The sequence below is a fragment of the Babylonia areolata genome, chromosome 17 (genome assembly GCF_041734735.1).
Source record: "Babylonia areolata isolate BAREFJ2019XMU chromosome 17, ASM4173473v1, whole genome shotgun sequence".
Taxonomy (NCBI): Eukaryota; Metazoa; Mollusca; class Gastropoda; order Neogastropoda; family Buccinidae; genus Babylonia; species Babylonia areolata.
Window position 1 is genome coordinate 8,941,954 of NC_134892.1, and position 16,620 is coordinate 8,958,573.

The 16,620-nt window shown below is 45.3% G+C and overlaps 1 protein-coding gene across 1 annotated transcript; it reads left to right on the forward strand.

Moving 5' to 3' along the window:
- The first annotated feature begins 4,984 nt into the window (after window positions 1-4,984).
- On the forward strand, window positions 4,985-16,533 carry LOC143291633 (uncharacterized). Its single transcript, XM_076601599.1, has 4 exons — window positions 4,985-5,243; window positions 7,966-8,080; window positions 10,147-13,705; window positions 15,240-16,533. Exons 3-4 carry the CDS (start codon window positions 10,500-10,502, stop codon window positions 15,487-15,489), a joined length of 3,456 nt encoding a protein of 1,151 aa, XP_076457714.1. The 5' UTR covers window positions 4,985-5,243; window positions 7,966-8,080; window positions 10,147-10,499; the 3' UTR covers window positions 15,490-16,533.
- The last annotated feature ends 87 nt before the right edge of the window (window positions 16,534-16,620 follow it).

Sequence of the window (16,620 nt, forward strand, 5' to 3'; positions counted from 1 at the left end):
GAAGATGAAGAAGTAGGGGAAGAAGGAAAAGATTGAAGATAATGAAGAAGGAGGAGGAGGGGGGAGGAGGAGAAGAAGAAGAAGATGATGATGATGATGACTGATGAAACGAATGAGAAGACAACACAGGTGTAATATGTGTGGATCGAGAAGGTAACGCGTCCGCCTAGGAAGCGAGAGAACCTGAGCGCACTGAATCGAATGCCGTAGTCGCCAAGCCGGCAGTATTTTCTCCCCCTCCTCTAGACCTTGAGTGGTGAATTGGGCGCTAGACAATAAACCGAGGTACCGTGTGTACAGCTTTCACCGTTAGCGGCGCACGGCGTACCAGTAAAAATAAAAATAAAAATAAAAATAAAATAGATAAATAAATAAATAAACCCCACGGCAGTAACAACGGCCCGGCGGGGCTGCCCCATACAATTTTTGTTGACAAATTCATTTTGACAGGAAAACAAAATAATTCTTTAAGATTTAACACACTTTTACAACCGGGCAGAAAAATTCATTCATGGCCTGGCTTCGCTGACGAAGATCTAGGAAGGGCGTTGTCCACGTCTGATGCAGGCACGTTCATGGCTGACAAGGCCAATGCGGGAAAAGCAGAGTCGGCCGCAGCGGTTGCAAGGGAAAGTCTGGTCTGGGTTCGCGGCTGCAGCGTCGTGGTTCTTCCTCCTTCTGCGTTTGTCCTCAAGGCTGGCCCTGCGGTTGTTTTCGAAGGAGGAGACAGCTTGGTGGATGGTGCGTCGCCAGGTCTCTCGATCAGCGGCTACTGCGGACCACTGGCGATGGTCAATGTGACAGGCACCGAGAGCTTTCTTCAAGGAGTCTTTGTATCTCTTCTTGGGTGCTCCTCTGTCACGGTGGCCAGTGGACAGTTCGCCATACAGCGCGATCTTGGGCAGGCGGTGGTCCTCCATCCTGGACACGTGCCCTGCCCAACGTAGCTGGGTCTTTAGCAGCACTGCCTCGATGCTGATAGTCTTTGCCTGCTCCAGGACCTCGACATTTGTGATGTAGTCACTCCAGTGGATGCTGAGGATGGTGCGAAGGCAGCGCTGGTGGAAGCGATCAAGCAGTCGTATGTGGTGCCGGTAGGTGACCCAGGTTTCGGAACCATACAACAGGGTGGGCAGTACAACAGCTCTGTACACGCTGATCTTTGTGTCTTTCTTCAGGTGTTTGTTGTTCCACACTCTCTTGTACAGCCTGCCGAATGCGCTGTTTGCCTTTGCAAGTCTGTTGTCGATCTCCTTGTCGATCTTGGCGTCAGACGAGATGGTGCAGCCTAGGTAGCTGAACTGGTGGACCGACTTCAGCTCTGTCTCACCGATGTTGATGTGAGGAGCGTGGAATTCTTCCTGTGGGGCAGGCTGGTGGAGAACTTCCGTCTTTTTCAGACTGACTTCTAGGCCGAAGAGCTGCGCAGCCTCTGCGAAGCAGGACGTTATACGCTGCAGGGCCGCTTCTGTATGGGCGACGAGGGCAGCATCGTCGGCAAACAGAAGCTCTCTGATGAGTTGCTCCAGTGTCTTGGTGTGGGCCTGTAGCCGCCTCAGGTTGAATAGGCTGCCATCAGTGCGGTATCTGATGAAGATACCGTCGTCGTCGCCAAGATCTTCAGTGGCCTGTTGGAGCATCATGCTGAAGAAGATCGTGAAGAGGGTCGGCGCGAGGACACAACCTTGTTTCACTCCATTTCCAATTGGGAAGGGCTCCGAAAGGTCGTTGCTGTGTCTGACCTGTCCACGCTGTTCCTCATGTAGTTGGATGACCATGCTGAGGAATTTTGGGGGGCATCCTAGACGTTTCATGATCTCCCACAGACCTTTTCTGCTCACGGTGTCGAAAGCTTTCGTGAGATCGACGAATGTCGCATACAGTCCTTTGTTCTCTTCCCGACATTTTTCTTGTAGCTGTCTGAGAACGAAGACCATGTCAGTGGTGCCTCTGTTGACTCTAAAGCCACACTGACTCTCTGGGAGATGTTCTTCGGCGATAGTAGGCACCAGCCGATTTAGGAGGACTCTGGCGAGGATCTTGCCTGCGATGGAGAGCAGAGTTATCCCCCTGTAGTTGGAGCAGTCCGACTTTTCTCCCTTGTTTTTATACAGGGTGATGATGACTGCGTCACGGAGGTCCTGTGGTAGTTTGCCTTGCTCCCAGCAGCAGACAAAGAGGTTGTGGAGTTTGGAGTGTAGTGCTGGGCCTCCATTCTTCCACGCCTCCGGCGGAATTCCGTCAACCCCTGCTGCCTTGCCACATTTCAGCTGTTCAATGGCCTTGACAGTCTCTTCTAGGGTTGGTAGCTCGTCCAGTTGTAATTTCACTGGCTGTTGTGGGATGCGGAGAATTGCCGAGTCTTGAACCGTGCGGTTGGCGCTGAAGAGGGCCTGGAAATGTTCCGACCACCTGTTCAGGATCGACGTCTTGTCTGTGAAGAGCACCTGGCCGTCTGCGCTGCGCAAAGGACTCTGGACCTGGTATGAGGGACCGTACACCACCTTCAAGGCTTCGTATAAGCCCCGGTAGTCACCAGTGTCTGCACAAAGCTGAGCCCTCTCTGCCAGGTTGGTCCACCACCCATTTTGAATCTCACGAAGCTTGCGCTGGAGGTTGCTGCATATGAGCCGGAAGGTTGCTTTCTTCACCGGACAAGACGGTTGTGCAAGGTGAGCCTGGTGGGCTGATCTCTTCTTCGCCAGCAATTCTTGGATCTCCTGGTTGTTTTCGTCAAACCAGTCCTTGTTCTTTTTCGACGAGAACCCTAGGACTTCTTCAGAGGACTGCAGGATGGCTGATTTCAGCTGTGCCCATAGTGCTTCTGGAGAGGGGTCTGTGGGGCAACTGGGGTCTTCAAGTTTGTCCTGAAGCTTCGCCTGGAATTCAGCTTTCACTTCAGCTGACTGAAAGTTGCCGACCTGGAATTTCTTCCTAGGAGCTCCTCCGTTCTTTGGTTTGGGCTTGAAGTGGAGCCTGAGCTTGCTGCGGACGAGGCGGTGGTCAGTATGACACTCCGCGCTGGGCATCACTCGGGTGTGTAGGACGTCTCGTACGTCTCTCTGGCGCATCAGGATGTAATCAATGAGGTGCCAATGTTTGGACCGAGGATGCATCCACGTTGTCTTCAGGCTGTCCTTCTGCTGGAAAATGGTGTTGGTGATGGTAAACTGCTGCTCTGCACAGAACTCGAGAAGAAGGCGCCCATTGTCGTTGCAATTACCAACGCCATGCTTGCCAAGGACTCCTTTCCAGGCTTCTGAATCTTGGCCAACTCTGGCATTGAAGTCGCCAAGGATGATGACCTTGTCGTCAGCAGGGGTGTTCTGAACGAGGTTGCGCAGATCAGTGTAAAACTTGACCTTTTCTGTGGGGTCCGCTTGGAGGGTTGGAGCGTACACGCTGAACAGAGTGGCATGCTGTTTGTTCCGTAGTGGGAGGCGCATGGACATAATTCGGTCTGAGTGTCCTGTTGGCAGGTTTTCAAGCTTGGAGGCAATGGTGCTCCTGACCATAAAGCCTACGCCATAAAGGCGTCTCTCGGTCTCTGGCTTGCCTGACCAGTAGAGGGTGTACCCAGCGCCGTGTTCCTGGAGGCTGCCTTTCCCTGCAAAGCGGACTTCGCTGACGGCAGCAATGTCAATGTTCAGTCTCTGAAGTTTGTGTGCGACTAGAGCGGAACGCCTTTCTGGGTGGTTGCTGTCTGCAGAGTCACGCATGGTTCGGATGTTCCAGCATGCTACCTTTAGTCCTTTTGCACCTAATTGTGAGGCAGGTGCCGGCCTTTTCTTCTCTATTGTTGTTCGGCCGCGTTTGGAGATGCCCGTTGACCGCGGCTAGCCAACTGGGGGGTATGGAGATGAGCATTTGTTTGGACCACCTTTTCTAGGCCCCTCTCCGTGTGGAGCAAGCAGTGCTGTCCCTAGAAAAGGCTGCTTGGTCGTTCAGGGTGCTGCCGAGTGATGCTGTCACCTCCGGGTCAACAATCAGGCGACCAATATCCTGAACCGCCTGCATGCAGGATTGGAACTGCGGCTTCCAGTGACATCTTCCACCTGCCGTTTTCGCCCCTTTCCCATCGCTACAGGGCTTGGAATAGTTGGTGGCGCGGACGTGGACGTGTCCTTCAAGCCTGCGCAATGGAATTTTTAGGTGGAGTGCAGTGTGCGCAGTACTGGCCCCACCCTTTACACCCGTGGTTCATCTGCCATAGCCTAGCAAGCTGGGACGGTGACAGTGAGGTCCTCAGGTCGTAGGTTTTATATCAGACTGTCCTTGTCCTAGCCTCTGGCTCAAAAACCTTCCTCGGAGGCACGGGGGCGCGGCTACTGAAAGTCAGGACATGGCCATGGACCCAGGGTCAATGCATGTCGAGACTGTCCTGCATTCCTTAGCACTTCATGGGTTTTACTTCAGACTTTTCCTTGTCTTAGATGGACTGCCTTCCCGGGCTGTCGAGCTCCATCTGCCCGCATGTGACAGGTAGCACAGGGTTACATGGTACCTGTGGCAGGTAGAGACCTGACCTAAATGATAAATAAAGGCGGTGCTTGTTTAGGCTAATTTTCAAAAATCATAATGACTGAAAAAGTATTAAAAATCAACACATTCACCGTACGCACGCACGCACACAGCGTGCGCACACACACACACACACACACACACACACACACACACACTAATGAGAAAATTTACAGGGAGACATTGAATAAAATGACAGTGGCTGGATAAATAAATAAAATAACAACAACAAAAACTTAATAAATGTACATATTCAAGGCAATGGAAAAAGAGAGGGTCAGGCTAACTCAGAGAGAGAGGGAAGGGGTGGGCTGGTGAGGGGGTGGGGGGGAGGAGGGATGTTTAGAAGATTTCAATGAGTGATGAGGGTATGACTCCTGGCAGAGCGACAAATGTCCATTGCTGTTCATAAATAAATCAGAGTTATATCCCTTCGGGGTCAAGGTTGTTTTGCGGGAAGCTGTTCCCGTTCAGAAAATTGAAAAAGACTGAGAAAAAGACTGAAACTTCTAACACTGATTTTGATATTGGAAGACATTATAGCTACTTCTTGACGCAGAATCCTATGTATTTCACGAAATTCTTTTTATGGCTGTGCTTACGTGTTTTGTTGTGAATATGTTATGAAAACGTTAAATTTGATTCGCGAGCGAAACCCATCGTGCTTTCACTTCGGACTGGATGTGCAGAAGAGTACTGCCAAGATGCTGGATTAAACACAGGTAGGTCTCTTCGTTTTAACCATTTAGACAAAATATTTTGATATCTAAATTTCTGCTGTTTAATTTGTGCAGATTTGCATACTGCACCCTCTCCCCATTTTTTTCTCACTTTTGTCGTATCATTTCATATCATATCATATATATATATATATATATATATATATATATATATATATATATACATTATGGTAGGTAGGTAGGTAGGTATGAGCTTATAATATAGCCTCGCGGCTTTCTTGTGCTCCGTCAATTGGTTTGCCAGTATATTATCAGCGTGTTACAGTTACATATAGAATTTCATATAGATTGGTATGAGAAGAGTCTCAGTTATCAAAGTCATATTCTATATCTTTAAATTAAAATTTGCATCTGCATCAAGGAGGCTCTTAAAACTGTTAAGAGTGTTAGTTAGTAAGTTTAATGTTAGTCGGAAGAGAATTCCATTTGCCAACCACTCTGATAGCAAATGAATGTTTCCTCAGGTTAGTGTTAGAAAACGGAACAAACAATTTGCCTGCATTGTCTCTTATGTTGTCAGATTTACTCAACTGAAATAGAGAGTCGAAATCAATGTCATCCACTTGGTGAAATATTTTGTATGCTTGGATCAGGTCTCCTCTCACCCTTCTGGCTTTTAGAGATGGTAACCCAAGGTATCTTAGTCTTTCATCATAAGTCATGTTTCTGCATTCTGGCAATATCTTAGTGAAGTTAGTCGCTCTTCTCTGTACCTTTTCTACTGACGAAGATTGTCTTTTTAGCAATGGGTACCAGATAACATTACCGTACTCCATGTGTGGTCTGATAAGCCCTTTGTATAGCTTCAGGAACATGTCTTTATCAATAAAGGAGAAAGATCGTCTTATCAACTCCATCATTTGGTTAGCTTTACTAATCGCTTTCTGTGTGTGTGGGTCAAAACTAAGATCGCAGTCGAAGTTAACACCAAGGTCTTTTGCTTTAGAGCATTTTTGAATCATTTCATTTGAATCACCCATTTTCATTGCGTAGTCAGTTTGGGGGGTTTTCTTGCCAATATGCAGTACTTTACATTTTTGGATATTGAAATACAAGTTCCATTTATGCGACCAGTCTTGCACATTACCAGGTCCCTTTGGATGTCAGAGTAATTGTTTGAGTCCCCATAAATCTTCATATCGTCAGCAAAAATTTTGCATGTACTCGGTATCACGTCCGGTAAGTCATTGATGAATATGGTAAAAGGGGCTGGGCCTAAAATGCTCCCCTATGGAATACCACTTAAAACCGGTTTGTCCAAAGAGTATGCTGATCCCACTCTCACTGTATGTCTTCAGTCAGTCAGGAAGTCTTTAATCCAGTCAAGGAGGGATCCATCAATTCCATAATTTTTCAATTTGATCAGTAGTCTTTTATGCAGTACTGAGTCAAAAGCTTTACAGAAGTCTAAATACACTATATCTATTGATTTTCTGTAATCAGTAAGTGCAGTTAAGTCGTCCATTACTTTAATCAGTTGGGTCATGCAGGATCTTTTATTTCGAAAGCCATGTTGACAGTCGGCAAAAAGCTTAAAGTCATTAAAATATGTTACAATAACATCCCTCACAATTGACTCTAGTACCTTGCATATAACACAGGTGAGGCTGACTGGCCTATAGTTACTCGGGTCTTGTTTGGAGCCCTTTTTGAATATGGCAACAACATCAGCAGTTTTCCAGTCATCTAGGATACTTCCCGTCTCTAAGGATTTGTTGAACAGTATGCTGAAAGGAATCGATAGTTCCTTACTGAGTTCCTTCAGTATTTTGGCCAGAATTCTATCAGGTCCCTGAGACTTAGAGGGGTCAAGATTTTTAAGCTTAGCTTCCACCACTGTTGGGGTGACTCTTATCTCTGAAAGAGTTATGCCTTCTAGCTTAGGAGATTTGGTCATGTTGGGTAGTCTACTTTCTCACGAGTAAATACACTCGAGAAGAAGTCATTTAGTGTTTCTGCTTTCTCAGAGTCAGTTACTGCCATTTCACCCAAGTCCCTTTTCAAAGCGTTGATACTTGTGTTTATCCTCAATTTTTCTTGCATGTATTTCCAGAAATTTTTAGGGTTACTCTTTGCTTGGTAAGCAATTTTTCTCTCATACCCTTTCTTTGCATATCATATCAAGTGACTTGCGAATATCAAGTGTCACGGCTTTTAGTTTTAGGCTTTATCAGCCTTTTGCCTGATCAACTAGGACTTTTTTCTTTATTATTATTATTTTTATACCTTATATAAGAGTGCACAATTACTAATGTTATGGCTAGCTTCCTATGGAGAAATTAACTTGGAATCCATAATCCTTCCAGTGTTTATCTAATAAATTCTTAAAACTGTTAAGTGTCCTGCAGTGACAATGTTACTCAACTTACTGGGCAGATTATTCCAGAAGTTAATGACCCTGTTGGTAAAAAAGTGTGAGAAAAAGGTTTGATTTGGTGAATGTCTTCATTAGTTTTAGTGGGTGTCCCCTGGTATGGTTACTGTTCTTTAGAGTGAAAAGGTTTTGTGCTGTGCTTTTATCATAATACTCATGTAGAATCTTATATGTCTCAATCATATCACCCCTTAACCCGCAATATTCCAGGCTTGGGAGTTTCAAACTAGTTTGTCTGTCTTCATATCCCTATAATTTGTTTGGTAAATATTCTCTGTGCATTTTCAATCGAGTCTACGTTTTCTAACATTCTGTTTCATTGTGTTGCAGGCATGTAAGTTGAAGTACCGCCACACCTCTGAAGAAGGAAAGGCCATATACTGTCCCAGGATAGACAGGAGATCTGTACACAGACAGGAGAATTTCACCCTGCCTGAAGATGAGTGTAAGTATGTGAATTGATATATATATATATATATATATATATATATATATATATATATGTGTGTGTGTGTGTGTGTGTGTATATATATATTTGTATGCTAGTTTAATATTTCCAGAATGACCTTCTTTCTGCATATGTACGTAACAAATGATAAAGCATGAGCATGCCAGTCAGTATAAACTATGGTCATTTTTTACGTTAGATTTGTTTCATTTTACCTTCTGAGTGTTGTAATTTTTTAAGTTTCAGTTTCAGTTTCACTTTCTCAAGGAGGCGTCACTGCGTTCGGACAAATCCATACACGCTACACCACATCTGTTGAGCAGATGCCTGACCAGCAGCATAACCCAACGCGCTTAGTCAGGCCTTGAGTGCATGCTTACATATTTGTGTACCTATGAAAGGGGATTTCATTTTACGTAATTTCGCCAGAGGACAACACTCTCGTTGCCATGGGTTCTTTTTCAGTGCGCCAAGTGCGTGCTGCACACGGGACCTCGGTTTATCGTCTCATCCGAAAGACTAGACGCTCAGTTTGATTTTCCAGTCAAACTTAGGAGAAAGGGCGAGAGCGGGAATCGAACCCACACCCTCACGGACTCTCTGTATTGGCAGCTGAGCGTCTTAACCATTCTGCCACCTTCCTCCTCAGTGAAACTGAAACTGAATTTTTTAAACACACACTGACACAGACACAGACACACACTCCACACACACACACACACACACACAAACACACACACACACACACACACACACACTAATATCACTTCAAGTGGAAAGACGTTAAACTGAAGACAAACACACACACACACACACACACACACACACACACACGTGCATATATTCACATATGCACACATGCCAGTCTTTATAATCTCACAAATTACCATCTCACACAAAACTGTGTCTTACCATTTCTGTCCCCTCCTCCCCTCTCTACCCTCAATTTCCTCAGTTTGAAAGTCCTGTGTATTACTCAAGAAGAAATGGACACCGGACAGGCATGATCAACAAAGTGCCTGGATACATTCTGATTCTATTCAACCATTTATGACTGAAATCACCACAAACAGAACGACCACAATCGCTCTCCCTTCTCTCATGCATATATATATATATATATATATCCCCTCACCCCATCCAGCCCTCTTTCTTTGTCACCTTCATCCTCTCTCCTTTCATGATAGTACACCATAGTGATAGTTACTACCATACTTGTCCTCTCTGCCCCCTCCCCTCCTTTTACATGGACAGAATAGAAATGGCAGAAGGGATGGAGGTTGAGGTAAAAGGGTTGGGGTGAGGGCAGTGAAACTGAAAATACAGTTCTGTTGAAGGGTCAGACTTATATCAAAGGTCTGCACCGCCTTCCTTCTCTGGAACAATTTTCCAGCCTTCATTTGTGCTTTCCTCACTGTTCAGTGTTGTACTGTGTCAAACTGTCATTGTTACCCATCACCATACCCTCGTTTGAATGCCTACACACGCACGCACGCACGCACGCACACGCACGCACGCACGCACCCACACACACACACACACACACACACACACACACACACACAACTAAGACAAATAATACAGACGTGTTAAGATTGCTCACTTTGGAGGGGTCCAAACTTTATCCCCAAAATGACCAAGTGCCCCTCAGGTTTTCAGACAGAAGGCCGTGATAGCTCTCAGATCTAAGGACTATAGGAAATGTTGTTTGTCTTTCTTCTTCTTTTTTTTTTTTTTTTTTTTTTTTTTTTTTTTTTTTTTTTCATCAGTGGGTTTGTGTGCTTTTGTTCAAGTTTTAAAAAGCAACATCAAAACCCGCAGAACAATAACAACTGTAATTCCTGCACAGTTCTTGGGGTTGCAAACAACAGGTTTTTTTGTCAGCTTCAAGGATCTTTGCCCCACACCCCCAGACCCTCATCAAGGGGTTGCCCCAGCACCCCAGATGCAGCATGCTGGGTTTTTTTTATTTCAGTCCCTAGCTTTTTTGTTTGTTTATTTGTTTCCGTCCCTCTGACATCCCTGGATGTCGACAATGAAGACAGTGTACTGTTCGATTCCAGAAAAAGAGGAATCCAGGACTCTCAGAACACAGACGTGCGGTTAGCTTCATGCCTGATGGTCATCCTGGAGTCACGCACAACGCAGAGGTCCTCGACTGTCCAACAAGATAGTGGACCTTTTGGTGCTGACTTTCATCCCCGTTACTCACACTGAGATGGTGCTGGAAGAAAGAGTGTTGTTGGTAGATACAGGTAGAACTGTGGTGTTGGCAGAGAAAGTGATGTCAGTACATCAAAGCGAGATACGGTGAACTGTGGTGTTGGTAGAGATAGTGCTGTCAATACAACGAAGCAAAATACAGTGAACCGTGGTGCTGATAACAGCATTCAGCTGAAGTGTTTTGAGCTCCGTCATGGCTTGTAGAAACACACAAAGCAATGAGACAAACAGAAATGTGAGGACAGACAGTGGTAGAAACACACAAAAAAGTGCCAGAACAGACGGTGGTAGAAGCACACGAAGTAATGCCAGAACAGACAGTGGTATGAACTCACAAAGTAATGCGAGAACAAACAGTGGTAGAAACCCACACAGTGATATTAGAAGAGACAGTTGTAGAAACACACAAAATAATGCGAGGACAGACAGTGTTAGAAACACACAAAGAAGTGGGAGAAGAGACAGTGTTAGAAACACACAAAATAATGCAAGGACAGACAGTGTTAGAAACACACAAAATAATGCAAGGACAGACAGTGTTAGAAACACACAAAATAATGCGAGGACAGACAGTGTTAGAAACACACAAAATAATGCAAGAACAGACAGTGTTAGAAACACACAAAGAAGTGGGAGAAGATACAGTGTTAGAAACACACAAAATAATGCAAGGACAGACAGTGTTAGAAACACACAAAATAATGCAAGGACAGACAGTGTTAGAAACACACAAAATAATGCAAGGACAGACAGTGTTAGAAACACACAAAATAATGCAAGGACAGACAGTGTTAGAAACACACAAAATAATGCAAGGACAGACAGTGTTAGAAACACACAAAATAATGCAAGGACAGACAGTGTTAGAAACACACAAAGAAGTGGGAGAAGATACAGTGGTAGAAACACACAAAGTAATGCAAGGATGGACAGCGGTGAAAGTGGAAAGCAGAAAAGTACTGATACCCAGCACATTGACATCCAAAGTGTTACTGATACCCAGCGTGATGACGTCCAAAGTGTTACTGATACCCAGCGTGATGATGTCCATAGTGTTACTGATACTCAGCGTGATGACGTCCATAGTGTTACTGATACCCAGCGTGATGACGTCCATAGTGTTACTGATAGTGATACCCAGTGTAGTGACAGTCAAAGCGTTACAGATACCCAACATAGTGATGTCCATAGCTCACAAACCCAGCGTCCACTGCACAGTGACCTCATGACAAAAGACAACTGTGAAAACTCTGCACCTGGCTGTGCAGACAGCTCAGTGTGTTTTGATGAGACTAACCTCTGGCTGAGTGAGATTGCTGAGTCGGATCACTCATACGCACAGACTCTTGCACGAGATTTACAAAGGGCTTTGTTCAACTTGAAAAGAAAGACGAGATCAAATCCAGTGCCGTTCCAATCTCTGACGAAGCGTATGGATAAGAGAAGATCCAAATCCATTCACAGACATGGTGGTGCTGATAAGAAAAGAAAAACTATTGGAAATCTCAAGCAAAGTGTCATTCTGATTAAGAACAGAAATGCCGAAAAAGTTGGAAGACTCTCTGAGAAAAAGTCACAAGCGCTGGTCGACAGAAGTGTCATTCTCAACCTGAAACGGAGGTACCGCATTGTCTCAGACAAAAACATCCAGGTTGACCCAGCAGTGCTTCTGAACAGTGAGAAGCAGCTGAGTGTCGTGAACAAAAACACACAAGTCACCCAAAAGGATTTTCACCACAGGTGGGCCTGTGACAGAAAGAGGAAGAGAAGAAAGCGAAACAGTGATCTCAGGAAAGTTGAAAGCTTGAATACAGATGTAAAGAACCATCACTTGTACTGCTGCCCAGGTAAAGACGTGAAGAGTGATCATTTGTACTGCGTCCCAAGTAAAGATGTGGAGAGTGATCATTTGTACCGCGCCCCCAACAACCTCCAAGGGGGGCAACGCACAATCACTCGTGAGCCACAGGAAGAAAAAGACAGACAGACCACCAACACCACACAGCATGAGGGAGAAAGTCTTGTCACCAACAAATCACGTGAGGAGGAAGACCAAAATGTTGCCAGCACACCACCTGAGAAGGAGACACAAAGTTTGGTAGACCATCATGAAGAAAGGACCGGTCATCATCGAGGTTTGTCCAACTCAGCCTGTGATGTGGTGCGCTCACAAGTGATTATGGAGTGTGAAGAGAGCGGTCACCAAGATAGCCCCTTCAGTGTCCAAGAGAGGAGGAAAAACAGAGCCATCCACATGGCACCTGAACCCTCAGAAACAAACACCAGCATGCAAAGTTCAACAGATTGCGAGGGAAAGTCACTTGACAAACCTGTTCAAAGGAGGCGCATCATAAGAAAACCTCTGAGGTACAGAAACACGTCCACAGACCTCAGCAATGAGAAAGCAGATCTTGCTGAGACTGTTTCGGAAACAAACATCGGTGTGAAAATTTCAACAGGTTTTGAGGGAAGGTCACCTGACATGGAAAGTCACTCATACAAACCAGTTGAAAGAAAGCGCATAATAAGAAAACCTCTGAGGTACAGAAACACATCCACAGACCTCAGTGATGAGGAAGCAGAGCTTGGTGAGACTGTTAAGTCTGCTTCATCAGCACGTTCTTCGAAACAGCAGACACACACACAGACCCAGCAGAAGGTAGACAGTGAGGGTGAACCTCAGAACGTTAAAAATCACAAAGTGGCGAAACTGGACATTCCCCAACCCACGCACATGGATGAAAACCACACAGGAGATAGACTGAAGACTGACACAGGGAACCACGCACGGGACCGGTCTTTTCGGTGTGAGATATGCCAAGCTGCCTTCAGACACTCCACATCTCTGAAAAAGCACAAGCTGTGCCACACGGGAGAGAAGCCCTTCATGTGTCACTACTGCGCAGCCGTCTTCAGAGTTTCTGCAGCGTTGCAGGCCCACATCAGGACTCACACAGGTGAAAAACCCTATCAGTGTGACAAGTGCCCAGCCGCCTTCACCGCCAAGGCTGTGCTGATGGTACACAGGAGAACTCACACTGACGAAAGGCCCTTCAAGTGCCCCACCTGCTCCAAGGCATTCAAAGACAAGCGAGCCTTCACCCCGCACGTGAAGCGCCACGCTCTGCCAGACTCGCAACAGTTCCCCTGCGAGGCCTGCGAGGCGGCTTTCGCTTCCAAGAGCGATTTGAAAACCCACATCCTGGCGTCCCACGACCTGGCGGACTTCCGGTGCAAGATCTGCGCGGTGCTGTTCACCAGCCCCAAGAAGCTTCAGCGCCACGCCAAGGTCCACACTGCAGAGCGGGTCCATCAATGTGACCGCTGCCCCGCCTCCTTCACCCGGCCCTACGACCTGACCGCCCACCGGCGCACCCACACGGGCGAGAGGCCCTACAGGTACGGCTTTATTCCAGCGTCAGTCCGGCTGTTAAATAACAGTCATTGTTAATCAGATGTATGTGACTGGATATGAATGCCAGAGTGTATGCGTGGAATATGACATCTTAACTCAAAGTACTGTGAATTGCCTATAGGTGCAGCTTTATTCCAGCGTCAATCCAGTTATTAAATAACAGTCATTGATAATCAGATATATGACTGAAAATGAATGCCAGAGTGTATGTGTGTGGAATATGACATCTTAACTCAAAGTACTGTGAATTGCATATAGGTGCAGCTTTATTCCAGCGTCAATCCAGCTATTAAATAACAGTCATTGATAATCAGCTATATGACTGAAAATGAATGCCAGAGTGTATGTGTGTGGAATATGACATCTTAACTCAAAGTACTGTGAACTGCATGCAGGTGCAGTTTTATTCCAACGTCAGTCCAGCTATTAATAATAATAATAATGGATACTTATATAGCACACTATCCAGAAATCTGCTCTAGGTGCTTAACAAAAACGGTTTGTTAACATAAAACATTACATCTATGTTACATACACACACCAAAATATGACTACACACACACGCACGCGCGCGCACACACACACACACACACACACACACACACACTCTGCGTACATACATTTTAACAATACATGTGTATCTAACAGCTACCCTAACACATACGCACACATAGGCAGGCACAAACTTACATAAACGCATGCGCACACAATACACATTCATATACATGCATGTAGTTAACATAGTCAAACACAGCTAACGCAAAGGAAGTGGACCTGCCACAATTGAACTTACTGCTGAGGGAAAAGGTGAGTTTTGATACGAGATTTAAAAGATGCGAGGGAATCAGAATGACAGAGGTTATCAGGGAGCTTGTTAAATTTGTTAGCTTTGTTAAACGACAATAATTGATAATCAGATTTATATGACTGCAAATGAATGCCAGAGTATATGTGCATGGAATATGACATCTTAACTGAAAGTACTGTGAATTGCATACTAATATTATATATATTTCTGTTGTTGTTGTCTACTGTGATTATTGATTGTATGGATGGTTTGCCCTAGGTTGACATCTCAGTATGCTTTATCTACATGTTGATGACTGTGATTTTCTTTTATTGTGACTTGTATTTCTGTTTTACATCACAAATGTTTTTGGTTTGGCTTTAAAGTATTGTTTTTTTCCATTTTTACACTTTTTTGTAATCTGGGGATGATAAATTAAGCGGAGTGGTTGGCATCCTCAGCACGGCCTAGTCTTATTTGCCATAAGGAGTTAAATGGTTGGGATACTGTGTCATGAACTGTGTTTTGTGGGTTTGTCTTAGTGTTTTTTGGTAGGTGTGACTTTTTTTTTTTTTTTTTTTTTTTTGTAGATGCAGTTGAGCATTTGTATAGTTTGACAGTCCTGATAAGATCTGGGCCTGTGCAGTCGGCTGGACTAAAAGCAACAAGAACAAGAACACCACACATGAATTTCTCGTGTTGAGGTAATCCAAGTATTCTGCATTCTGTAGGTGTCCCCAGTGCCCCGCCACCTTCGCCACCTCCTCCAGCATGACCCAGCACCGGCGGCGCCACACAGGCGAGAAGCCGTACGCCTGCGACCTGTGCGAGGCCCGCTTCACCCAGCTGTACACGCTGACCTGCCACCGGAGGATTCACGGGGCAGAGGGGCCCATCAAGTGCGACCTCTGCACAGCCGCCTTCAAACGTCGTTCGGACTGGAAGTGTCACATGACCAAACTGCACGGGTCTGAGAACTGAGTGAGTGGGTGGTCATGTGGGTAATGAGGGCGTGTGTTAACGTGTGTGTCGTGTTTGATTAGAGTTCGGTTTTGTGGGCAGTGAGTGGTGTGGGTCGTAATGTGTGTGTGTGTGTGATTTTTGATGAATGAACAGCTGTGATTGGAGTTTGATTTTGTGGGCAATGAGGGGGTGTGAGACATAATGTGTATGTGTGTGTGTGTGGTGGTTTTTGATGAATGAACAGCTGTGACTGGAGTTTGGTTTTGTGGGCTGTGAAGGGGTGTGAGTCATACAAGTATACACGTTGTATCATGCGTGTAGTGTTTGATAAATGAACAGCTGTGATTGGAGTTTGGTTTGTGGGTAATGGGGGTCTGAAAACTAAGAGAGTTTGGTTTTGTGGGAAGTGAGGGGGGTGTGAATTGTAATGTATCTGTGTGTGTGTGTGTGGTGTTTGATGAATGAACAGCTGTGATTGGAGTTTGCTTTTTGTGGGAAGTGAGGGAGCGTGAGTTGTAATGTGTATATGTGTAGTGTTTGAATGAACAGCTGTGATTGGAGTTTGGTTTTTGTGGGACGTGAGGGAGTGTGAGTTGTAATGTGTACATGTGTAGTGTTTGGTGAATGAACAGCTATGATTGGAGTTTGGTTTTTGTGGGACGTGAGGGAGTGTGAGTTGTAATGTGTACATGTGTAGTGTTTGGTGAATGAACAGCTATGATTGGAGTTTGGTTTTGTGGGAAGTGAGGGAATGTGAGTTGTAATGTGTACATGTGTAGTGTTTGGTGAATGAACAGCTATGATTGAAGTTTGGTTTTGTGGGAAGTGAGGGAGCGTGAGTTGTAATGTGTACATGTGTAGTGTTTGGTGAATGAACATCTGTTATTGGAGTTTGGTTTTTGTGGGACGTGAGGGAGTGTGAGTTGTAATGTGTACATGTGTAGTGTTTGGTGAATGAACAGCAGTGATTGGAGTTTGGTTTTGTGGACAGCGAGGGGGTGTGAGTTGTAATATATACATGTGTAGTGTTTGGTGAATGAACAGCTGTTATTGAGTTTGGTTTTTGTGGGACAGTGAGGGAGTGTGAGTTGTATGTTACATGTGTAGTGTTTGGTGAATGAACAGCAGTGATTGGAGTTTGGTTTTGTG

Coding starts and splice junctions, on each gene's coding strand:
- LOC143291633 (XM_076601599.1), top strand. CDS start 10,500: ATGGCTTGTAGAAACACACAAAGCAATGAGACAAACAGAAATGTGAGG. Junction 13,706..15,239: donor ACGGGCGAGAGGCCCTACAG/GTACGGCTTTAT, acceptor TGCATTCTGTAG/GTGTCCCCAGTGCCCCGCCA.